Source organism: Leptidea sinapis, chromosome Z (assembly GCF_905404315.1).
Source record: "Leptidea sinapis chromosome Z, ilLepSina1.1, whole genome shotgun sequence".
Lineage (NCBI taxonomy): Eukaryota > Metazoa > Arthropoda > Insecta > Lepidoptera > Pieridae > Leptidea > Leptidea sinapis.
In genome coordinates this window covers 2,996,565-3,024,343 of record NC_066312.1, presented here as the reverse complement: position 1 = coordinate 3,024,343, position 27,779 = coordinate 2,996,565, and the positions used below count along the sequence as shown (strand labels likewise).

The window sequence follows — 27,779 nt, the reverse complement described above, 5'->3', positions numbered from 1 at the left end:
GGGAATCGGGACTCCCGATTCACAATTCGAGTGGGATGCAATGCGGGTGCAAGTGCCCATTCAAGCGAATATTAGCTTCAGAGGCAAACGACGAACGAACCTGGAAATTTCAGTATTGACGATGGAAAAATACAATTTTATATGTAATTCCTTTTTCTTTTCAGTTCTTTGCTTCTGCAATTTTCCTTTGAAGAACTCGTTTGTACAAACATTTACACTATAGGAGATACGTATTCAATATTAATATTTAAAACAACATTTGTTAAGTATCTTCGTGATTTGAATGACATTCAATATTATCTATTATCTATATTCGAATGTACAATAGTGTATTTTCCTATTTAAAATTTATTTCTTTTTTATTTATTAAGGCTGATTTAAAATAAATCCTTTAGCTTTTGATTGTATGCAAAGTAAGAAAAAACTTTATGATTGGAATTGGTAAAGAGGATCCTGAAGCCGCAATTAAATCACTCATTCATTCATCACCATCATTACCAGTGAGAGGCTCCTTTGCACAGGATACCGGCTAGATTATGGGTACCACAACGTCGCCAATTTCTGCCGTGAAGCAGTAATGTGTATACATTATTGTGTTTCGGTCTGAAGGGAGCCGTAGCTAATGAAATCACTGGGCAAATGACTTAACATCTTATGTCTCAAGGTGACGAGCGCTGTTATAGTGCCTCTCAGAAATTTTGGCTCTTTCAAGAATTCTGAGCGGCACTGCATTTTAATCGGCAGGGCGTATAAATTACCTTCAGCTTAATGCCCTGCCCGTCTCGTCCCGTATTTTCATAAAAAAAAGACAAGCGTGGCTGACTATTTAAGTAGAAAAAAAAAATCTACTTTTTGAAGCATATTTAGCATATTCGGCACGCTAGGGAAAAATTATCAGATTGTATATTTACGATGTGCGCACACCAATCCCATACACACCGTCACGCAAATTCGACACCCTGACCTGAGTAGGTCATTTGTATCATACTAAAATAAATAAATTATGTCTACTGAACCACAACAAATGGACGAGAATTAAATAATATTTCAATACGTATATGTTTTAAAATTTTTTTTTTTCTAATTGCGTCAACATAAATTAATGTTTTGTAAATAAATGTTACGCCAAAGAAATATAAATTCAGATTTGCGTTTATAAGTTCACACAACTTTTTTATTTAAACTATATTTTTCAAGTTGTGCTAAAAGGCATGCAATATGCTAACGCATCGGAAATAAATGTCGCTCTGAGAGAGAAGAAACGAATATAAATGCCGGGAATGTTCAATCGACGGGTAGCGGTTTATTGTAGTAATGGGTGGCACAGGGGCCTCGAGTTTGTTTTCATTTCACTGCACTGGGGAGACTTCTAAACTGTGGCTTAAAGTTCCAATCACGGCGCTGGATTCATGAATCAACCATGGATTTTAACGAAACGAAATAATCATTTTCAGGGTTTAATTACGAACCGCGATGAAGCCCCTCCGACTACAATAGCAGCCCTACTAGCATTTATAAAAACGAGTCAAATTCGAGTCAACAAAATACGCCACTATGTACTTTTGTTATAGAAACAAGAAGGGTGCTATAACGACATATTAATAAGTGTGTACTTGAGACTATAAGATATGAGTAAAAAATCATAAGACGTCGCTCCATTGTGTGTCTTCTACCGAATTTATCACGGGGAGTGTTCTGAAGAGCTGTTTAACCTGATTCCTGCCGCCGAATTCCGCCTTCCATCACGACACGCCACAAGTTAGGATATCATCCCCACCATCTGGATGTTTGGAGGTCCTCCACAGTGCGGTTTTCAAGGAGCTTTCTTCCTCATACTACAAAGCTGTGGAATGAGTTTCCTTGTGCGGTGTTTCCGGGACGATACGACATGGGTACCTTCAAAAAAAGCGCGTACACCTTCCTTAAAGGCCGGCAACGCTCTTGTGATTCCTCTGGTGCTGCAAGAGAATGTGGGCGGCGGTGATCACTTAACACCAGGTGACCCGTACGCTCGTTTGTTCTCCTATTCCATAAAAAAAAGAAATACAACAGTTTTATTTAATAAGATCCCAGAAAATGTTCAAAACAAGAGTGTTACGATATTCAAAAGGATTGTTAAAAAACGGTTGTGTGGGAAAGGTTACTATAGCATAAATGCCTTTCTTAATGATTCTACGGATTAGGAGTGGAGCGACCGCCCACAGTCAAATAATAAGTTTAATTTTCGATAAGTGATGTCACATCCTTTTTCGAATACAAATATTTGAATTTGAATTTTCAAGGTGATAATATTTTTAATATACCGATGACATTATTGTAGATAGTAGTTAGTAGTAAGTTACTTTGGTGAATTTTGCTCTGATCGTGAGAACTAGTAATAGAGCCGATCCTTTATCCCTTTATCCTAACGAAGTTACATAGCTGTGCGTGTTGACTTATTCTCTTTCAATAATACAATACAATACAAAATTCTCTTATGTGTATAATGACTCAATAAGATACATTTAATTTTGTTTGATTTTAGTTTGGTAAGATTTGTAATTTTCGCCAGGTCTTCAACAACTGAGCGACAGTTCCTGATGGACTTTGTGGCGAGCGCGGAGGGCACCGCTGGTGGCAGACTGGCATGCTGGCTGGCTCCCTCTTCGCGAGTCGATCCAGAAAATTGCGAGCTGAGAGCATCGGCTACAGTCGTGCTTCTTTCGTCGAAGATCACTCTGCCCGTAATCTTGCGGGACCAGTACGGCGATGTCGTCACATCCAAAGCCGTCAAAATTGAAGTAAGCCCAGTGCCTGATTTGAATACATTTAACAATATTCATAGGGCATAATTTTAGCTTATGAAGTAACCATCGAAGAATCGATATTAAGCATTATATAGCAAGCCAATGGTAAACTAAAGCGATATATAATAAAATTTAAGTGTTACTTTGAACGATTACTTCACACAAATACACGGTTGCCAACCCTGAAATAAATATTTAATAATAATGCGAGACCAATTTTTATTTGTCTGTGTGTGCGTTAGCTAGTGGTTTAACATTCAAAATACTAAGGACCTTATTCTAAGCGTGGCTGACTGTTTACGACTTGTCTGTCAAAATCGGCTATAATAACAATAGATTCGTATACCTTTTCGCACGCTTTGTGTGTCTCTATTTGTAGAAAAGATCTTTACATCCCATATACTTTGGTATATGGGATGTAAAGTGTTCATTCCCAGTTCTTAAGAAAGGCCTTCCACACTATGGAATAAAATTTGCTATAACATATAGACACTCGTTGAAATGATACGACCTGCAGAATTATTAACAATATCCACTCTTTTGTTACTCCTCTGATATTGTAGAAGGTCAATATATGTGGCGGTGTCATGTACTGATAACCCTCAAGCAATAAATTCCATTCTATTAAATAAAGCATTAAACTGTAGTATTATTGATATTTCAAATGTGTCAAGTTAAATTGGAGACGGGAATTAGGTGAAAGCAAGGAATTAGGTACACATTGCTGTATTTGCTGACTTACATCTATCGTGAGGCATTACCTATGTCGTTTATGCCTCTGATGTGTGTTTGTACAAATTAAACTCATGTAATATCTTAATATTTGCGTGGGTTATTGATTGCGAACCATTTTTTTTTTTATAAATAATATTTTGCAATCTGTCTAGGATGACATATATATATATATCTATCAAATTATATCAGGCTTGTGCGATACTCTTCCATTGACGGTCGGTCTACAGTAGAAGATCTGTGTGGGATTTTCCTTTTTAACCTTCTTGTTATGTGTGACACTCAGGAGGTGCCTTGCAAGTACATATTTTTTATGGAATAGGAGGACAAACGAGCGTACGGGTCACCTGGTGTTCAGTTATCACCGCCGCCCACATTCTCTTGCAACACCAGAGGAATCACAGGAGCGTTGCCGGCCTTTAAGGAAGGTGTAAGCGCTTTTTTTGAAGGTACCCATGTCGTATCGTCTCGGAAACACCGCACAAAGAAGCTCATTCCACAGCTTTGTAACACGTGGAAGAAAGCTCCTTGAAAACCGCACTGTGGAGGGTTTCATTTTGTCAGTTATTTCTTGCTTAACTGTTTTCATGTTAACCTTCTCTGGACATTTTGGTTTTCCAATATAGAGAATTTCCAACTATTGCCATCGGACAATATAAGAATTTTTCGCCCAACTGCTTGGACGACAACCTCCATCTCTTATAGTTGCCATAAAAAGAAACTGAGAGAAATAATTACATTACTATTCAAATTATAGCGTAAAAGAAAGTATTAGTAGTATAAGTAGCTATTTTTCCATTTTCTCCTTAGTTTTTAAACCTCGATAAATAATATTCTTCATCATTTGTGTGTTTTTTTTATATTTTTGTTTTTGTAAGTGCCTACGTTAATGTCTTAAAACAGTATAAGGATAAGGGCCGCCAACGCACGCCTATATGTCCATATACAAATCAGATAAAAATAAGCAGAAAAATGGACGGAATAGTCCGATATAGAAGAATTTCTTGCCATTAAGTTTCCAAAATTTCGTTACGATAGGTTAACTTTTGGAGAAAGAAATTGATTCGAATGAAAACCTGATTTTTATGTTTTCAACTCAGGATTTTAATTCGAAGCTGCAGCCGTTAGCGATAGAAAAATTATTTGCTAGTGAAAAGCCTCAGCTAAAGGCTCTTAATATTTGAGAATTTGTTAGTTTTTTCTTGAGATGTACAAAGGAGGATGTGCAAAAATGTTAGCAACAATCAACCGGTACGATTCCACATTACTTTACATGTAAATTTGTTAATTCTAATAATTTGGTAGAATGCTCAGTTCGACCTTCGGTTGTGGCAAACATGTTTTCATTATTAACATAAATTAATGTATCGCGGAAGATATTAGCGGTAATTGTGAGGGATCTTTACCAATTAGGACTACGCAACGGTAAGAATACAATTTCATAGGCAGATGCATTGTTAACTATTGCGCTGCCTGACAATACAGTAATGGCGGATTTGCTTACGTCACCTCCGTAGCTCCAGTGACACCATTATCCATCCACTGGGGATCTATACTAATATTATGAATCAGAAGGTTTTTGTTTGAACTCATTGTTAGCCTCAAAAACTATCAATTGTATTTATATTATTTTGTATAAAGCTTAAATTAATAATTAGTATGTATTACGAAGAAAGAAAAATTTTAATGATATAAATAATATCATGATTTGATTGTCAATACATTTATGAAAATTTAATATACGTTCAAAAAAATCGTCACCTTTTTACTCTTTAATAGTGATTTTCATTATTATAACACTATAAATAAGGGATTGCTTGTAACTTATTATAGTAGGCTTCATAAAATACGTAATAGCTTTAAAGGTAAATGTATACACTTTTATAATAAAGTCCCAGCCACTGTTCAGGCATTATCAATAAATAAATGTAAATGTTTTATTATAAAATTTCTCTATCGTAAATCCTACTACTCCACAGCTGGATATCTAAGTGATCGGACATCTTGGGACTAGATTATGATTATTTTATAGCAAAATAGCACTGACAGTACAATATTGTATATTTTATTAAAAAGACTGCAAAAAAAGAATGCTGGGAGAGTTTCTTGCGCCGCTTCTTCTCTCACAGAGCGCTATTTGTTTCCGAAGCGGTAGTAGTATCTAGTATATTAGAAATGACATTAAAAAGAATTCTAAAAGAATCAATTTTGAGAAAATAAATGCCTTTTATAGCTTGTATATTTGTACATAATAATAATGTTACTATGAAAGTTTATTGTTAATTTTAGTTAATTATGTTCATTATGTATCCTTACACCGTGTTGCAATAAATTTTATATCTAAAATGAAACTTAGAAAGAAAACCAATTTATAATGAAAAATGAAAAAAGGAAAAGAAGTAATACGCCCGGGATAGGAAACGAGAATATCCTACTTCTTTTAAGTTAAATAGAAAATAAAACTTAAACCACTGGCGCAAATTGTACTACGTACTACCTTAGGCTATGAGAGCTAATTTACAACTTGAGTTGCAGTTCAGTAAACAAATAATGCACTTGGTATTAATTTAAGTTTGTATGTCGCTTAAGTCCTTTAACTTGAGCTAATTTGTTCTAAACTGAGACGCATTTCATATGAGTGCGAAATTTTATTTGTGTGTTATAACGAATTCGTACATAGTCTGCCTACTGAGCAAAAAGTTTGATATTTAGTAGAAAGTGACGATTTAAAATATCGCAGTTTTATTAATTCTAGAATTTGACGTTCAATAGGTACTACTTCTAGAACTTGAATTTATTATCTACTAGCTAACCCGGCAAACATTGTTTTGCCATATAATTTATTTGTAGTGTTGCACACACGATTGATTTAATATGAATGATGATATGTTGGCCGGTATATAGTTATCAAAACGCCAAATTTTATTAAATTATGTGCATAAGTTATTGTTTACTAAGCCATATAGGTTACTTTAGTTTCTTAAATATCTCACGGGAAGTCGTTAATATTCTGGGATTAAAAATATTCAAAGTGTTGACCGGCAATAATATAAGGTATCAAAATGCCAAATTTTATTGAATTATGTGCATAAGTTGTTGTGTACTACGCTATATAAGTAAGTAGAGGTTTTTAACTGTCCCACGGGAAATCTTTAATTTTCCGAGATAAAAAGTATCATCATGCAAAATTTCAATTAAATCGGTCCTATAGTTTTAGAGATTAGCCCGTACAAACAGACAGAGAAATAAGAAATTCCAAAAAAATCGGGACCTGTTCTACTTCTCTTCTTACATCCCCCTGACTCGGTTTGATAATTTTTTTTCTTTGTACAGAAATTTGATCTCTACAGATTTATTAAAAGCATACATGTCAGGAATACAGGATCAAATGAGCAGTGTAGTTCCGCAAATAATATATTTTATTAGGTAAATCTTCTTATTAGGTATCTACCAATAACTCGATACACACTATTTCTCGTCTCCCATAATATACTAGAATAGTTATCGCTTGTTATCGCACTTAATGTGCACTTTATGGATCAGCTACTAAATGAATCTATTTTTTTTTCTTCCTCAAGGGAATTCTAGTTATTATAATGTTACCCACTTGCATTACAATATAGCCTTATCTTGAGACTAATAAGTAATTCTACCTTAACTTAAACTGCTATGTAGATTAAACTAAGAATGTGTCCATTAACACATTTCTTAATGTCTCTATTAAGGGGAAGTCACTTTCTTTGTGTCTTTTATAATATCACTATTTTTATATTGTATCACATCAATTCACTAGCACTACACTAACTCAGAAGGTTTTGTCCGTTTTAGACTTCTTATTATATTAGTGTTGTCAAAATGGTGCTGGATTGCTTCGAAGATGGTGAAGTCTATGCTGATGAGGTTCGGCGTATTTTTGTATTACTTTATCAACGAACTCGATGTTAAGGTCCCGATGGAGATCGCTTCAAACGAATCTATGATTCTAGCGCGCCTCTTTATACTGTTAAGGATTTGTCGCGAATGTTCTCGAAACAAATTATTTACATAACGTCTAGGTACGTCAAGTTTGAGATTCCTTTACGGTACGGTAGGTACCTTTATCGAATTCTGTGACTTCCACAAAAATTTGATGTTCGACATGACCTTCTTTCGAATGTAAGTAAGCTTTGGGGTTCGTATTATTTTTTGACATGAATATAAATATTAATTATGCATAGAATGTATTACCCATATAAATTATTTATATATTGTGTTTGGGTGATCATTCAGGACCAGGTAATGCATTACAGTCATGATTGACCCATATAATTGCTTCAATTACGGATAGTTCTTACTTTCCAAGTAAAAATATAGGACTCGGAAAACCGGGACTACGGAACCCCATTTAAGTCTTTTAGCTAATCTTGTTGGTCGTCTACAATCTCGTTTCTAACGTATCTCATTATTGATCTTCGTAAGGTTCGTTTGGACCCGAGTGGAGCTGTTAAGTCCAGGAAACTTTAAAACTCAGCCGGAACTTATACCTGATTCTATTAGAAGCATAACTAATATTAAAGTTAGAAAATTTATCGTAGACGTCGTTATTTGTAAAGTGCTCTGCAAGACAGAAGCTTTTAATATAGAACAGGGAGGTCAAATGCATCGCTATCTCCAGGGATTATATTATTATTATGATTTCACTCGGTTAGATTTCAATAACGTGAGCAATTGGCGAATGAAAGTCTCGCCAAAATATGCCTAGGCGTCATTGACTTTTAAACAACCTAACAACTGACTTTTTAATCAGTTTGCTAAATAATTACCTTTCAATTGCTAAAACAAAATGTTCTTGCCTCGTGTTCGCGTCTATCTCGCGCGTGACGTAGTGTAACTACTTTTAATGAGCGTTTACAATAGACTTTGATTATTACTCCCACAAAAATAAGGTGTTAATTTGAATGAAAGTTTTAATGTAATATGTATAAACTAATGTATACTTATTTACAATGCTCGTACATTTTTTGACGACCCTTTAATACCCTTTGGGAGACTAGTTGTTTATTGTACGTTAATGCTAGCCATATTGAAGATTAAAGGAACTAACTTACTAACAGACATACGTTTAAGAAAACCGGTACTGGTATAGTACTCTGTTAATATATATACTACTAGCTGACCCGACAGACTTTGTTCTGTAGATAATAAAAAAAAAAACTGTTTTATAGGAATTTGCCAATAATATTTCAAAACATCAAGAATTATTTCGTAAAAAAGCTCCCAGTAGTATAACGAAATTGTTTCACAGCGGAACTGTCAAACCGTGCGTCACTAAATTCTCTCATAGAAAATATGTCCATACAAAACAAATATTGAAAATAAAAATAATTATGGGACCAAAATCGAAATAAAAACTATCCTATCTCTCAAGTTGGACCAAACTGCACTCCATGAAGTAATCCCCAATAAAATCCATTCATTAGTTTAGGAGTCCATCGCGGACAAACAACGTGTCACCTAATTTATATATACTAAGATTGCAGTAAACAAAAGGCTTGGACATACTAATTGAAAACGTGTGCCCTGCCCACAGCCACTGGTTTCGCAATCATCCAAGCTTGTTGTTGCTGTGTTGTTCGTCAATCTATCCTAAAACCGCATTTTAGTATGTCGAATCTTAAATTCTAATAATGTATATAGTGTGAAAACATTTATTTGTCACATTCATACAAATGCACATACATCTAAAACATCAATTCGTCGTTCAAGTATTGAAATGCGTAACGCAGCAAGTGCAGCTAATGCAAAAACAGAAAATGGATTGAAATGTCAATCTCGGATCATCAATGTAGGATTGTAGTTGAATATGAAAGTGATCGTAATAATTATAAAGTGAACCCCCGCACGTTGTAACAGAGCTAGAACCTTGTCATATTAACAATGCGTGACGTCTGCTGATAACTGTCAGACTGCTGTCTGTATTTTTGGGTTCTGATTGGTGATTTTTAAAAATATCTGCCTGCACCTTACGTCACCAGTAGGGTGTCATGTGCCTATCACAACGCATGGTTACTAAATTAATTCATTTATGTATGCATGTATGTTTATAAAATGTGAGATTTTTTATGTTTAAACCGTTTAGGGATGTTTATGCAATTTTGTGGGTACAGTCGACTAAGGGAGAACGAGCATACACTGTTTTTTTTTAATTTTTCAAGCTATAATATACTATTTCTTAATTTAATTACTCTAAGGAATGTGGAAGGACATTTATGAATTGACTCTAAAAATTAAAATGACTGGAATAGATATCTCATATTATGATAGGTGATCCGTTTCTCGGGATTTGTTAACTATACATTCTTATCACCCGAAAAATACTGCAAAATGCATTTTCCGTTGCAGATGCACGTTAGATGTCACATAAGATATGACGACGTCACGTATTGATAAGAACGACATATATTTAGTAATATTTTGTTGCAGGTTGTTGCACAGAGCCTGAGGATGCCTACGAATCCGAATCGACCGCAAACCGAAGCTGAGCGAGAGAGTGGCATCCCCAACGTACGTTTTCTAGCTGTCAAGAAAGATAGCATGTGCTTTCAGACAATCACAGTTATGAAGGTAAGGGTGACTGATCAACTTAAAGATAGCGCACTAGTTGAATGCAGTCGTGGCATGGGGTAACGAGCGGGAGCATCTCCCCCCGCTGTCCGCACACCTCTCCTCGCGCGTCTACAGTGTAGTGATGTGCCGTACTCGTCCCTTATCGTGTTATCGTGTTAATACTAAAGTTGCGATCCCGTGTTATTTTTTTATTTATTAATTACCGAGTCCATTAGATTCTGTTCGAAAAAAACAAGTTTTTGAAGTTATACTTCTTTAGGCGGGTTATGAAAAAATTATGAGAGTGAAATTTTAACTGTAACACAAATTACGTTAATGAAAAAGTAACAGGTTGAAGTTGGTTCCTAAAATTTTAGACGTTTGCGTCATTCGTTATTTGTTTTTTGTTTTCTTCGTCTTTTATTAGGACAGGCAAAGGGTTCAAGCTCATACAGCCGTATTCATTATTTAATAGCTAATTGCCAAAGCCATCTTTGCAAGATTTTTACAAAATTTTTCTTTCTGAAAACGTAGAATAGCACTAGGAATAAATCATTTTAATGATTTTTGCTCCATTAGGCCAAAGAAGTCACGCATAAAGTTATTTATTCATACTATACACACACACTTTTTTATTCATCGAAAAGCACGAGAAATGGCGCAAATTGTTTTAGACAAATAACGAAAACATTATTTTATTAATTTTGTTCAATACTTTAACCTAGTGTAAACTTAGACGTAAATGGTAAACTTAAAGCATTGTTTCAATTTATCGACACACTCATGTTTATGGTTACAACAATTATAATTAGGTCACTTCACTATCTCATTCCTAAGCTCTGCATTCAACTCGTGCATTATCTGTACGTACATAATTCATTTAATTTTTAAGTTTGAACTTAATTAGGGTTTATTTGTAAAGTACTATTTCTCTATAATGTCTGTGTGTGTATAATGTGGTCATTTTAGCAGTAGTGTGTGTAATATTTATTTTAATTAATTTAATGTAGTAAGGCATTCTATATAAGAAAAATAGCGTTATGCACTTCTTTTCCAAACTTAAACTGTGTCAAATTTCACGTTCATTCCTTCGCGCAATTTTTTAAAAAGGGTTAGAAATTCGCCGATGACTCGGAAGTCTGACTATTGTAAAAAAGGCCATCATGTAAATACTGTTGCACAACTTCAGATTATTTTTAATAACTTATGTACAATATTTTATAAACACAATAAATACTATAGAATGGCAGGAAAGTGATAGCGATACCTGGGATGATGTTATTTGTAGGAACGGATGAGGTCGGGGGCTTTTTACACGATGATAGTAGAATTACAGTATATTCTCTCGAGCGATACACAGTACAAAGCTACGAGGAATATAAAGAACAAATTTTTATAATTATTGAAAAAAATTTAAAATATAAATCTTAAAAATAGGCTAAATGAATGATTTTTTATTCCTCATTAGTTTATGTTAATCTGTAACGGAAATTAATAATTATTATATACCTGCGCGGAAAAGAATGTTTTTGAAAAATATTAAAACTGACAATTAGTTTTTTTTTTAAGTTCTCACTTACCTGTATCATATTATATAAAACCGCATTAGAAACGGATTAGCACACGCTTCTGCTTGCTCAACTACATTAGTAATGTATTTTCATGAAACTACTATATTAGTAGGTAATAAATGAGTCACTTTCGGCCTTTCAGAAGGTTTTTATTTATTACTTGTTGGAAAAAGCTCTTTCTAGCCGTAACATTAAAAAGAAGGAATCGGTGGACAATGGAGTCTGAAGGTCATTAAGTAATTACCGCTAATCAGTGTGTCTTGCAGTACAAGTTAAATATCTATACACAAACCGCTTGATAATGTCTTCTGGTGTATATTTCTGCCGTGAAGCAGAAATGTGTAAGCATTACTGTGTTTCAGTCTAGTGAAATTACTGGGCAAATGACACTTCACGACTCATGTCTCAAGGTGACGAGCGCAGTTGTAGTTCCACTCAGAATTCTTGGGTTTTACAAAAATCCTGAGCGGCACTGCATTGAAATGGGAAGCGCGTATCAATTACCATCAGCTGAACGTCCTGATCGTCTCGTCCCTTATTGTCATAAAAAAAATGTTTTCATTCGACCGTTTTTTTTCTAACTTTCTTTCTATACTTGTGCAACGACCAAGAAAAAGTATTTTTATTTTTAAATTTTTAAAATCGGATCATTAGATACAGAGATTACCCCCTACAACCTCACAAAATTTACCGTTTTATGATATTAGTTGTAATCAAGTTGTTGTCTGTGCCTAAAATAAAGTTAGGATTCTCGACCTCAAATGGAAGGAGTTCCTATCTGGTCACTCAATTACCTGCCTCAAGCCTGTTGTTCAACGATGTCAAGTACCAATATTAATATTTAATGTAACTTATGAGCATATTAACTGCAATTATGTGATATTCGTTAGCAATGTCGATAAAAATCATCTTGAGAGACTTTCTCCTGTGTTAGACTGGAGAAGTATAAGACGATATTGTATAATGGAGTTGTTTACCTTAAATATACTCTCGCAAATTCGTCTGTCTTCTCAAGGGCACCTTGCAATCATTTTTGTATTTCCAAAGGGGGCGCCCGAGACGCCATTTCATAAATTTAAATGTCTAGCGTGGAATTACTCACTCAATTGCACTCTAGAATATGAACTAAATACCGGTGATAGAAGCATTTATATTGGTAAATGATATTGAACGTCAGACATAACAAGAAGGCAGCCAGATAAAAAAGCTCTATTTATTTTATGCAAAGAAATCAAATCGTGAATCATTCTGGTCTCGTTTTCTGTGAAACGTCGTATTTTCATTAGATTTAATTAATTGAGTATCTATAGTGATTCAGTGGTGGGTTTTAATCAATTTGCTATTTCTGCAGCCAATCCAGTACGTTTGCCTTTAATGAAAACGTTGAATGTTCACCGCGCTATATGATATGTATATTCTTCTGCTTTTTAAATATATGTATATAAAAATAGTGTGTGATAAGAGCCACTCGACAGAGTGAAAACTTCAAGTATCCCTTAGTGAAAACTGATTTGGGGTCAGTTATGTTTCGTCACTAGTGATTTGCGATCTTGCTTCTTATTTTAAAGGGCGCCCATTTTATCTATCAGTAACAGGGGAATCACAGTGAATTCCATCTTTGACATTAGAATTCCCGGAACGAAAAATGTATTCGTGTCATAACGACTACTGTTAATAAAGAAAAATATAAAAAAAATCATATTGATATTTTTTCAGACAATATCACTTAAACGTAATTTATTTCAAATTTTGTGTTTGTAAAGTAAAAAAATTGTAATTTATAAGCAAAAAAAAAAATTAATTCAAATTGTTTTAGAACACATGTTTCTCGGAATTTTCTTTATCTTTTTAGCTATAAATTATAACCCTAAAGTTATGTGAATTCAACATAAATACGTTGTATATGAAATTTGATTTTTCATCATCGAAACGGAAGCAAATCATTGTATACTTCGGCTCTCGTACTGTTTACCATTATTATCGAATCGAAACTCAGCATTAGGCTTCCCATCTCTGAAATACGCTAATGAAGCACTGCGATGTAGGATAAACAAATATTTCCTCTTGTCAACTAAACAAAACGTATGATGAACTACTACAAAATTATATGAAATTGCTCATTGACAGATAATGTTCTAAGTTGACGTCACACAATGACCTCTATTTTATACCACTGGCTTAGAATGATTATTCTAAAACCAATGGACTGGCGGCCGTCAGTGCTTTTGTGCCTGTTTGATATTTGCCATTTTGGCGCTGTTGGCCATATTGCGTGTCTGCGGTACTAAAACTAGTGATGACAACCTCAGCAAATATCGATAGATGATGGGAAACTATTTACAAAAAAAATTGTGTACTGTATACTTTGATGCTTGAAGTATAAATAATTCGGAAAACGAACGAAATTAATTAAAAATGCAAAAATACTTCAGAGTATTGTACGTTCCTTCGCAGCCATTTGTATTATACGTCAAAATTAGATCTCTGGACGCTCGCGATTGGCGCTTCAAATAGGCAAAAAATATTTTCTGTCAAACAAATGCTACAATCTGTCCAGTGGTATTTATACAGGTCAGTGACGTCACACTTCAACTTGATTGCAAGCGCACTAATTACGCATGTTCGGATTTTGCACATTGATTTAATGAACATAACTAATAATCACATAATTCTATTCGAATTGTGTAAAGTAGGTGTTCTGAAGCCTTTGTGATATGTTTAATTGCATATAAACAGTACGATATCTATATGAGATCCATTACTTTAAAGATATTTATTTCTCAATAGCCGACAGACTCTATTCTGTCAAGAGAAAAACCGTATTTCTGAAATCATACATACCCTTCCTTCACTACATTGTTTGAAGAAGGTAATACAGTGCGCACGCTATCCATTGGTGAAAACAGCATGAAAATCGGTGTAGTAGTTATTGAGTTTATCGCGAACAGACAGGCTGACGCGGCGCAGGACTTTGATTTATAATATGTAGTGATTATAACATTATAAGAACAGACATATACACAACTTATAATGCCTACTACTCGGCTAAGTCGAGTTAGTAGGTCTTTTGCGGGGCGCTGTATATGCCTTTACAACAAGATCCCAGAAAATGTTCTAAACAAAAGTATTCGTTATTCAAAAGAATTGTTAAAAAACGTTTATGTGGTAAAGGTTACTATAACATAAATGACTTTCTTAATGATACCACAGATTGGGAATGGAGCGACCGCCCCCAGGCTATTAAATAATAAGTTTAATTGTACAATATTACTTTGTAAACATATTTTTTTCGATGAAAAAAAAAAGGCCGCTGAGTTTGTTGCGCCCAATCTTCTCAGGTCTGAGGCATTCGTTTTGGAATGAGTGGTACTTTTTGACTTTCAATAAGTGATGTCACATACTATTTTAAATGAAAATATTTGAATTTAAATTTTGAATAACTAAAAGTCACTTACATGAGAACATAACTCTCTATAGAGCTCCCTATTATTGGTAGCGACGCCGGCGATTGGTTGCGCCACCGTGGTGTCGCGGTGAAATATAATGATATGGGACAAAGATAATGGGACGAGACGAGCAGGACGTTCAGCTAATTGGTGGCATGGTAATTGATACGCCGTGCCCATTACAATGCAGTGCTGCTCAGGATTCTTACAATACCTAAAAAAGGCACTACAATCACCTACAACTGCGTTCGTCACCTTTTGACGTTTTGTTGCAAAGAGGAACTGAACAAGTGCTCAATTAAAGACGATACACACGATGCTATTTTAAACAGATTTATATTTTAGTCACAAGTATACATATTAATACTGAGACTTTTTTAAATTTTTGTTGCCCATCGTTCGTCCTTGCCGTTTGCCTATTTAATAATAAATTATTAATTTGATAAAACAATGTGATGTACGTGATAATTTATAATATACATAATTTAAATTATATTTAGTTAAACCTCTACTTGAGGTACTGAACGTCTTGCCATATTATGACTAGCATCTCCTTCGCGGTTTGGTTTTGGTACATGTAATTCCTTCCATTCTTTCTGGAATTTAAGCATACTTAGTTATACACATGTATTTAGAATTAATACTGACAATAATTATATTATTATGATGTCATACCAATACATCGTCGTCCGGCAATCTTGACACGAAGTCCAGTAAACCTTGAGACATCAGAAATTAAGTCTCATTTGACCAGTAATTTCACTAGCTACGGTGACCTTCAGACCGAAACACAGTAATGTTAACACTACTGCTTCCACGATAGAAATGGGCGCCGTTGTGGTACCCTAGCCGGCATCCTGTGCAAAGGAGCCTCCTACTGGTACTGTACAAATGTCGAATACTTAGTAACCTATATATAAAAATGAATCTGTGCTAAGACTACACGACAGAAGTGAGAAGTTCTTCAATGTGCTGTAAATAAAAACGGTTTTTTTATTATTTTATTTATAAAGCAATCACAATTACAATATAATTATAATTGCATATAAAGTTATCTGGTATATTTTGCTCTGATCAGTCACGCGCTCCCTTAATCGACTTGAGCCGATCATATCCGATCGAGCGTTACATAGTCGAGCGTGCCAGTTAAGTCTCATTAAATACAAAATATAAATAAGTTTTTCATCGGACCTATAGAAGTTTGCACTTCTGAAAGTTCGTTTTTTGTTACGATATTAACTATTTGCACTGTATCGTCAACTTCGCATTTAGAATCAGAGTTTTCTTAATTAAAACTGTCAAAAGTTAAAGGCAACGGTTTTTAGCTCAGTTTACAAAGCACAACAACTATGCACGTTTCAATTAAAGCCTTTGACTTATTTTTACGATTAACAAGAAAACGTTAATCGAACTCTGCGTTTGACATATCTATCGAACATTCTCACTAAACATATTTCCTGGAAATTCAACTCCCATCGTATAATTACAGCTTTATGAATGTTATTTAGGCACCTAGAGGTAATAATTTTATTTAATGAAGACCTTTATATATTTATACGAAGTGTAAGTTTTTATACTTTACGAGAAATTTTAAAATTGTGTCATTATTTACCAGTGCGAAGCTTCTTAGTTCTTTGCACAGGAGGTTCCACAGAGGCGCTATTATCTACCGTACAACAGTGATGTGCAAACATTGTCGTGTTTTAGTTTGAAGGGTGCCGTAGCTGATGAAATTATTTGGTCAGTGAGACTTAATTAACTGATGAGCTCCATTGCGATGCCGCAAAGAATTTTGCGTTCTCACCACGGAGCCCCCGGTTTGATCCTCGCCTGCCATGTCGCATGGTAATAAACAAAAACATACTGTATGTGCTAGTGTGTTTTTGTTATTCGAATTAATATGTACCATTATTGGAAGCTTCATAAGTTCGGCAACGCTCTTGGGATTCCTGTTGTGTTACAAGTGATATCACATTCCATCTGGTGCCTGTGTGCTTGTTTGTCCTTCCTTTACAAAAAAAAAATCCTGAGCGGCGCGGCATTGGCAGGGGCAAGGCGAATCACTTACAGGGCGACTTCTTGCCTATCTAGTTTCCATATCTAACTTAGATACCACTAGAGAGTGCTTATAAAATTTCCGCGAAGAATAATTAATATTAAACATACATTATTTATCTGTTACTTCTTACTGTTCTTTCATTACGACATTCATTTTAAAATTGCATTATTTCCTATTTGATATTATTTATTCAGTATAATCCTTATTCAACGAAATATATTAAATAAATCGCTTTCCATGGCATTAAATACCACAGTTTATTAATGACTCGTACATTATATCATTCTAATGAATACTGAAAAAGATGTCATAGGTTAATACAACTCTATTGGTCGCTCCATTCCCAATCTGTGGTATCATTAAGAAAGTCATTTATGCCTTTACCCATATACGTTTTTAACAATTCTTTTGAATTTCGTAAGAGTTATTTTGATCTTGTATGGAGGCCACAAGGAAAAAGTAGAAATTTGTATGTTGAAAATTAATACGCTTATGAAATATTAAATTATAATTTTTATTTTTATTAACAGTTATTCAATTATATTACCCTGCTTAAAGCCTAGATTCAAGCAAATATAATCTGACTACTTTTGAAATATTTTCAATTTAAAATTTTCAATACTGATAAATTAAAAGTAAAGCTTGGGTAAAAGCCCTCAAAGAGTTATTGAATGAAATCCTTAGACGTATTTATGTTAGTAGTAAATTGCAATATTAATATTCTTTTTCATTAACTAACTGACTTTATTTAATTTTTACTTACATAGTAATAACTGCGTGAGGGGACTAAATAAAATGTGGAAGAATGTCTCAATTATCACTGTTACTGTATATTTAGTCCAAAACGACATTTTCCGTTAAATTCTTTTTATTCAAAATAGGATTCAAAATCAGTTATTGAACGTCAAAAACTACTATTCATTCGAAACAATATGCCTCAGGCGCAAGAAACTCTGGCGGCTTTAATTATTTGCCTGAGGGTGGTCGCTCCATTTCCAATCTGTGGTATCATTTATTTTTTACATTACATTTTTTTACATATTTTTTATATTTTTTTTAAATTTTTTTTATATTTACCTTTGCCACACAAACCTTTATTAACAGTTGTTTTAAATTTCCGAAATTAATGCTAGACGTATTTATTGTGTTATGTTGAAATAATTGCAATAACGTGCTGCGATCGAAAAGGGATTCTACGTTTTTTTAATTTGTGTAGTTTGCAGTATCGTCACTGAGATTTCACCATGTCCCAATGTCAATGCGAAGGGCTTATTAAAGTGGAGCAACCGAATAGCAAGCGACCTCCAGACGTCCTTTTGCAAAATGGATAGTATTTTTCTCAAATTTAATAATGCTAATAGAATATCGCGAGAGGTTTGTCTGCAATTTCTCTCAACGCTATAATTTCTAAATTCATAAATGCACTATGCACTGACGTAGATATCCTTTATGTGTGGTGCTTGTCGATTCAGGTCAGGTTTATCGTAAAGATTTATTGTCATTAGAAGTATTGAATTAAAATCTAATATTTCTTTTCATTCGGTTGAAGATGGGAAGACAACCTCGAACAGTGCCAAGCAAACCCATGCTCTAACTCGAACAACAAAAACCTTGGTATAACTAAGTATTTTTTATAAGGTTTCATAAAAAATTAATATTAATGAAATCTATATAAATAAAATGATAGAGGAAAAAAACCTACTAGAAACATTTCAATTAAGTTTTCTAAGTTTAAATCCTCAGACATTTGACTCTTATCTAAAAAAATATTGAAATATCTTCATTTAAAGTTTTAAGAAACAACGATTTTTATAAGCACTTCGTGCCCAGTTATGTGTGTACGCAGACGATGTCGTGGGTGTCAGCTAGTCATACATACAACTGTCTAATTTATTATTTACTATCCCTTGATCCTAGCAAAGATTCCAAACTTAAAATATTACGTTAGTATAGGGCCGACTTTATAGTGACTTGCCATTCCCGATGCAGTTATTTGAGATACTTGAATACTTGAAGTATTTCATAACATAGTTCGAAACTAATTCCTAGTTGCAGTTCGGAGCGCGGCGGATCGATATGCACTTGGAATTTAATATAGCCTTAAAATTATATTTGATAATGTGATATGAGAATATTTCAGGAATATCAACAATTTTCGCTTGAGGAGTTGCGGCTGGCGAGCGGAATATGGGGGGAGGGCAGAGGCTATGGTATGGGCTCGCGCAAGGCGCCGACCGAGCGGTTCACCGTGCATAGACAAGCGGACGGATCATACTCAGCATCTTGGACAGCACGGCTGTCGGGCAAATACCTGTTCAAGTGTTTCATCGACGGTCAACCCACACCTCAGGTTACATACTTTTTATAACTTAATATTTTCATTAATTTGGTACAGTATCCTAACAATTATGAATATATTAGCGTATAGACAAACAAAGCGTGCGAGAAGAACGTCTCTAATGAATATAACTGTAACCGATTTTAATTGACGAGTCGTAAACAGTGAACCACGCTTGGCATTAGCTCCCTACTCTTTAATATTAAAATACTAGCGATCGCTTCGTGTCTTTTATACGCTGCTATATTCTAAGCTTATGATCTTAACCACAAGGTTTATAATTAACAAAAAAAATTCTGTGGACTTTATATCGCGATAGCTCTCCATCTAAAAATTACTTTCTGCTGTTATATCAATATGGTGTGAAATTGTGTTTTTTTTAACAATAATTTACTATTTGGTCATGAAATAGACCTTGCATAATTTTACTGTGCTAACCACTTCTAACCCCCTGTTTTGTGTCACCGTGTTTCGACAACACCCCGCTTAAACCCTCGCCTAGTATCGAAAACTGGTCCTCAAAATTTTGAGAGATCACCGAGTCGGTGATCATCCTGAAAGCCTAAGTGGTTCCAAAATAACTGTCATCAAAAGAACGAGACAGTACCTACTTCACGACGGCCTGCATTTACGCACTCTATAAGGCACAGGCCTGTTGATCTCATCTCTGGTCAGAAGAGTTGGAACTCCATCCAACCATCATTCTACATGCCAGTTGCCAACTACTGTGATCTGACCATGTGGATTAAGTCGCATTTCTAAATTAACCACTGCTTTGTCTTGTCTTGTATGTTTTTCCGGGATAATAGAACATGGATACCTTCAAAATAAAGTGCGTACAACCCCGTAGAACGTTAAGTTAAAAGGCAGTAACCCGCGGGTGAACTATACGCGCCCATTTACCTCCTTCATAAAAAAAAAACGCAACCAATAGCAGTTTCGTTGTAAAACTATGTTTTTTGTAGGAAATCATAATAGAAGTACCAGAAAGCGAAAACATTGATGATGCGAACGGGGCAGCACAACCAAAGATGAAGCAGTTCTTACCGAACGATTCCGCGGGGCTTCGTGTCCGTGCCAGCCCTAGTCTACAAGCTGAGCAGATTGGCCGAGTACCACCGGGTGCCTACGTCTGCTGCGTAGAAGAGGTGAGACATACTTATTTGTTGCTCATATGAGTGTGGTAAAACGTGCTGTGGATCTTTCCTTATGAACTATGCTATCGATGTATACATACGAAAGGTAATGGTTAAATAAAGTATTATTCATATTTGATTAAATGTCGGAGGTAATCTTCGAACCTATCCTTCATGTTGCAACATTTAGCACAGACACAATTTATTAAACTGAAACAAAAAAACAGCAGTATAGCCATAATTGATAAGTGAGAGCGCTTCTAAAACAACTCAGTGTTTTTTTTAAAGTCACTTATAATAGTACTGCCTTGAGACGGTGCAGGTGTTGATGGTATTACGACCGAGTGACACAAAGCATATTTTACATACCCCGATACAAAATTGGCTATAATGTTATGCTTCATGCTGAGGTATCTGTATTCGGTAGGGAAGATAGTCGCTGCTAGCGTGTCCACAATTTTAGGGATAGGGACTTCCCTACTCTATGAACGCTTGGCAGTATAATAATAATAATAATATTGACACACTTTTACACAAATTATCATGCCCGAAACTAGGCAAAGCTTATACTATTCCGACCCGGGACCACTAACTTATTAGTCAGGGTCTCTAACCGCTGGGCTATATGGGTCGTATAATGAAGGCCTTGATCGAGTTAAGTGAGAGCACTTTTTACAATGGTACCATCACAAACAAAGTGATAAAAAATAAAGTAAAATATAAAAAAAACATCAATAGCTCACAGGTAAGTTTAGAATGAGATGTACCTTGGCAGGTGGAAAGACAGACAAACACATGAGGTATCCTGTAATGGCTCTGGATTTTTTAATTCAGACTTGTATATTTTATTATGCATATAAAATTCAAAATTGTCAGTATATTATATTGTATTCGATCTCAGCCACCCCAATAACTATGGAAACAATATCCATACTGTGGCAAAGATAATTCTACGTGGCGGCCATATTGATTTGAAAAATGGTCCCAAGTTGGTTCTCTACTACCCGGAGAACCTTTAAATTGATACCCATGTGACTATAATGATAATTGCCTGCACGGCGGCCACTTTTCCTGTCAAAACTTAAAAAATATTATTCTTTAGTACCCCGAGAACCTTAGTATGGTATCCATTAAATTATATCCATTTTGGATTCCAAAAGCTAAACCAACTCCACCGCTCCAAGAAAATTGGATAATATTCTGATTCCTTCCATAGCTTTCTTTCGCCTTCTTTTATTATATTATTAGGATCAGTCCTAACAATTGCATCGTGCTCCCTCGGGAACTTTACAAATTTCGGGAAAAATTGTACCTTATGTCCTTTTCTGTACCCCCGACAAAGTGTATACAAAAATCCATGGTGATCCCTTGATTAGTTTAAGTGTGAAAGTGTAACAAACAAACAAACTTATATTCACTTTATAATAATAATAATAAGGATTAGGGAATATTGAGAAATGAACCTTAAATTAAAATCATGCAATCTCATACATAAATACAAATAATGTTTTGCGACCACAATTTAATACCTACTTAAATATCTATATCTATACTTATAATAAATCTGAAGAGATCAAATTTCTGTACAAAGAAAAAAAATTATCAAAAGCGAGTCAGGGGGATGTAAGAAGAGAATAGAACAAGTCCCGATTTTTTTGGAATTTATTATTTCTCTGTCTGTTTGTCTGTTCGCACGGGCTAAGCTCTGAAACTATTGGACCGATTTAATTGAAATCTTGCATGATGATACTTTACATCCTCGGTCAACATCTTAGATACTTTTCATCCCGGGAAATTAAAGAGTTCCCGTGGGACAGTTAAAAACCTCTACTTACTAAAATAGCATAGTACACAACAACATATGCACATAATTCAATAAAATTTGGCATGTTGATACGTTATTTTGCCAGTCAACATTTAGATACTTTTCATCGCGGAAAATTAAAGAGATCCTGTGGGATAGTTAAAAACCTCTACTTACTTATATAGTGTAGTCCACAAGATCTTTTACACATTTTACACACTTTTTAATAAAATTTGGCATGTTGATATATTTTGTTGCCGGTCAACACTTTAAATACTTTTCATCCCAGAAAATTTCCTATAGTTCTCGTGGGATAACTAATTAGTAAAGTATCTTATATTGCTTAAATAAACAATAACTTTTGCACTTAATTTAATAAAATTTGACATTTTGATAATTATATTGCCGGACAACATCTTGGATACCTTTTACCCTGGAAAACTAACGAGTGGGAAAAATAAAATACTATAGTTTCTTATATAGCTTAGTACACAACAACTTCTGCACCTAATTTAGTAAAATTTGGCAACCTTATATTGCCCGTGAAGCAATGTGTAAATATTATAAAATTTAAAAATCCCATAAAAGTGACGGGTTCCCGCGAGAAAGTAAAAGTTTACAAAAATATAGCCCGACATAGGGTCATTCATATTAAAACAATTGTGTGTGACATCATTTCCACCTAGGGCAAAAAGTGAGAACGACAGGTCATTTAAGTCAGTCATAATATATAGGTACATCGATACATACTAAACCTAATCTTACAACCCTGTGAAAATCTCAGCCCTACGTTCTGACTTTCTAAAGAAGTATCTACTAATATTATAAATACGAAAGTTTGTAAGAATGTATGCATGTCTGGATGTATGGACCTGTGAAAATCTCTGCCCTACCTTGTAGCTTTCCAAAAAAGTATCTGCTAATATTATCAATACGTAAGTTTGTTAGAATGTATGGACGTCTGGATGTATGGATGTATGTTTGTTGCTCTTTCTCACTATATCTACTAAATGGATTTTATTGAAACTTTACAATAATATAGCTTATATATCAGAATCATACTTACAGTAGATAATCTCTGTCTATACTATATTATTTGAACAAATGTTATGACGATGACGATAAACAACCGAGTGCGCGATATTGTGGTGCGGTCTGGTGGCCGGCTGCGGTGAGACGGGCTTGCGGGTGACCGGACGGCTGCGGGTGGAGGGGTTATTAATTTTAAACGCTTGCAGTTCCTATTAATTTGTATTTTCAATGACTATCAACAAATCTCAGGGTCAAACCCTAAAAGAAGCAGGCATACATTTGGGCATGCCATGTTTTTCCTTAGGCTAACTCTGCGTGACATGCTCTGGCGTTTTTAGATCGCAAAATCTGCATGTTTACGCTGACTGAAATAAATCATTTAACATAATTTAACATAGGAATACATTGCAGGAACTGAAAACCTTTAACTTTTGCATAACTATCAATCATCATATTCATACATCCGACCTATTTATCCTTACAAACTGTAGCGTTTATAATACCTATTGGTGAAATCATCATAAAAATTCTTAGTACAAATTAACATAGATTACACAATATAGTTCTTCGAACACCTATATCTGGAGAACGGCTGGACTAATTTTCATGATTTTTAATTTGTTGGATTTGCCTCTGAATTGAATATAAAATCATGAAAAATTGACGGTAAAAGAAAATACTTTCTTTCATTTAAAATCTTTATCACAATTTTTTAGAGGATAATCATTTGAAATAAACATTTATGGAAAAGGAGGACTAAAGAGCGTACGGGCCACCTGGTGTGTAGTGATCACCGCTGCCCAGAGAATGTTCTCTTGCAACACCAGAGGAATGACAAGAGCATTGCCGGCCCTTACCTCTGGATCTACATAACTGATTTTGACAATCCTGTTACGAATAGAAATTCAAATTTTTGTGAGTGTCATATATACACTATATATTAAACCAAATAATGAAAATACTTTTTCATATTAGTTATATTTGTAAAATACGTCGGAGAAAAAACCGTCAAACCCTATAAATAAATTATATGGCAAAACAACGTTTGCGGGATCAACAGTAGTCATATATTATATATTTTTCTTTAATTTGATTGTTGTTGTTGATATGTTAACGTCATTTTTTTTTTAATTCTTTTATTATTTTTTATTTTTAGAGAATTTGAAGAACAATTAATAATACTTAGTCTAAATATGTGTAAATTTACTAAATTTTGCAATGCAGCAATGAACGTAAGCGCATTGCAATTTGATTGACAGACACTTAGAAATTTTGCCAGAGATCGCATAAAAAAGATTCGGCCGGGTATCGTTAATTTGCTCCTAAGAATTGAAGAGTTCCGTTACTTTGTTATGGATCCCATAATCAGAACCAAACCATACTACCTTTGAAGTATATCTTTTCCAATAAATAAAAGATTTCACGAAATTGGCTGGCGCGATATTTAGTTATTCGTAACTTTGTCGCGCACATACATATAGTAAATTTAAGACTTTTATGTCTTTCCCATGCATGTCATTGTCAGATCTGGACCAAATTGCAATGGGACCACGCAAGAATTATTAAAATCGGTTCATTAGTAGAAAGTTCTGAGGTAACAAACAAAAAAAAAACCGATGAATTGAGAACCTCCTCCTTTTTGAAATCGGTTAAAAGACACCATAATCTCATTGGAAAATCGTATGATATATATGGATATGTTTATCGCCAACATTTCATATAATATTGTCAGATTAAATAAATGTGTTGATATTTATAAGAGGTCTTATGCAGCTCCTTTTGAGGGTGCCTTCACGTCAGAAATGTATTAAATTAAAACTAATTAATTAATTGGTACAAAAATTTGAAATGCTTAAAGAAAATAGTTGGTGCGCCTTTGCGTAAAGTTTCCACCTCGGAAATGAATTACAAAAGTACAACTTCGCTCTCTTAATATTTTTACTTAGTACTTCTATTTTTATTTTGTGAAAGTTTTACGTTAAGAGTTTGTTTTAATACGCTTTTCATTTAACGAGATGGCATATTTATTACATTTATTCATGCTAAACCCATTTCTTTATTAACTTTAAGTAAACATATGAATAACGCATTTACATGTTTGCAACATGCAAAATGTATATAATTCTATTTCATCAGTCTATTGAATATTTAGCACTCTTTTCTTTAAGTGCTTATTCATTTGTTAGAGAATGCTTATTATTAATTTATTCACATTTTATTCCAATGAGAGAAAATGATTTAGTTACTAAATAACATTTTTATAATTTTCTTATTATGGTGAAAGCTAGTCTAGATTTGTAAGTGTTTTTGATTTGGCTCATATCATATATATATTACTGGGAGGCTCCTTTGCACAGAGTTCCGGCAAGATCATGCGTACGACAACGGCGCCTATTTCTCAGTGCCCCATTTTTGGGTTGTCAAGAATCCTATAGTAAAATTATTCTCTATACAAAGTATTATTGTCTAACTTCTAACACTAATATATTTATACTATCTAACGAATGATATAAATAAAAATAAATAAAAAGTGGCCAAGTGCGATTCGGACTCGCCGATGGAGGGTTCCGTAGCAGCAAGTAACATAATATAAAAGTTCTTGTAGTTCGTTGTAACTTTGATCGATGTTTTAATAATAGTGTATTTATTATTTAATTACGTTATTTATGACGTATTAAAAAAACTACTTGCTAGAACTCTTTCAAACCAATTTTCGGTCGAAGTTTACATGGTAATTAATGTACATCATATATTTTATTCCCCCTGTACACACACATTTTACCACTTCGGAAGTGACAGACACGTATGGGTTTAATGAAAAAAAAAATTGAGTTTCAGTTGACTGGCACAGAGCATAGTAAATTAATTTTAGCGTATCATTATCAGCGGATGATCTTATCATTTTAAATATGTTTATTATTTTTGTATATTCGAAATTTCCAGTTTAATTGGTTATCAATATAGACTCAAGATCAATGAAGATATTTGATATTAGTAGACCTAGATAAAGTTGGGCAATCACATGAAGAAGGTGAGAAACGATTTGTGCAGGGGTGAAACGGGAAGATTTCTGGAGATTGTTGACCTGGAGATGTTATTGAAAGGTTAAGTTGTAAGTAGTCTTTGTAAGGTTTAGGGTCAGGAGATAATTTGAAAGCCAGTCAAGTACGTTTCCGAGAGCTTGTTCCCCAAAAGCATAAGTGGTAGGCCAGTCACGTTTATGTACTACGAGGGCTATATCATGTGCATAGGTGATGATCGAGCAGTTAGGATGAGAAATATTGCAGAGGGCAATAATATATATATGAGGGAAAGGGTGGGGTCTTAGATAGAACCTTGGGGAACACCGAAAGTGAGATATACATTGCCACTGGTTTTTCCTTTCTGAACCTAAATTGGTTTGGGGCTAGAATGTTATGAGTCTCTAGGAAGGAAAGTAAACGATAGTTGAGTATTTTCTCTAACACTTTAGATAGAGTTGACAGCCCAGATATTGGCCTATAGCTACTGACATTTTCTTTGTTTCCACTTTTGTAGATAGGATAGCCTTGCCTAGACCTTGCGTAGGCTAGATACTTAGTTAGTAGATACTTGCCACTTCAGCTTCATCCGTTGGAAGGAGAGTAAGAGAATTCAATGGGGGGTAGTCATCAGTAGGCTTCAAGGAAGGCGTCATTTTATTGCTCAGCCTTAAGGAGAGGTCCCTGCCAATATTTGCAAAATAGTGGTTAACTTGGTTGACTGAGACATATTATTATTTTCAAAATTTAGCAATTCCAGTTGTGGATTGCATGCGCGAATTCCAGTTTTGTTTGGAGTTATTTTTTGCTTTAAAAAAATATTTTTTCTCATACGCTAATTTCAATTATTTAGCAATTGATTGCAAAAATTACCTTATATAAGTTATTTTTAGAGTGCAGTTATTAAGTTCATTTTTCAGTCTTACGGCTCATAGCGTTTCTGTTGCGAGTGCTTTTAAGCAAACCCTGTGTAATCCATTAGTCAAATCAAATAGCGCACAATTACCCATTTCCTGTTACAGAGTTCCGTCCTTTTTCACAAACATACCCACAACAAATATTTAGCCACTGACACGATCGATGTTACACATCTAAGACGGTGTGCTTAAGACCACACGATTGAAGTCACTTTACTTCACAGAAAAAATCCCCTTACAAAAGTATTTTTGTCTCGAAATTGACTAGTTTTGGTAGTTAAAATTTTCAGCTAAAAATCTATATTAATAGGTGATGCGAAAATTTCATTAAAAATTCCTTTTTTATAATTTTG

The 27,779-nt window shown here is 34.4% G+C and overlaps 1 protein-coding gene across 1 annotated transcript in view; it reads left to right on the top strand.

The window, feature by feature from the left end:
* LOC126978381 (E3 ubiquitin-protein ligase MYCBP2) overlaps positions 1-27,779 on the top strand; it is a 191,168-nt gene that overhangs the window by 114,744 nt on the left and 48,645 nt on the right. The window contains exons 36-39 of the mRNA XM_050827139.1: positions 2,552-2,780; positions 9,981-10,121; positions 19,320-19,529; positions 20,483-20,665. Of these exons, the coding sequence (XP_050683096.1) occupies positions 2,552-2,780; positions 9,981-10,121; positions 19,320-19,529; positions 20,483-20,665 (763 nt within the window). The remainder of the gene's footprint in view (positions 1-2,551; positions 2,781-9,980; positions 10,122-19,319; positions 19,530-20,482; positions 20,666-27,779) is intronic.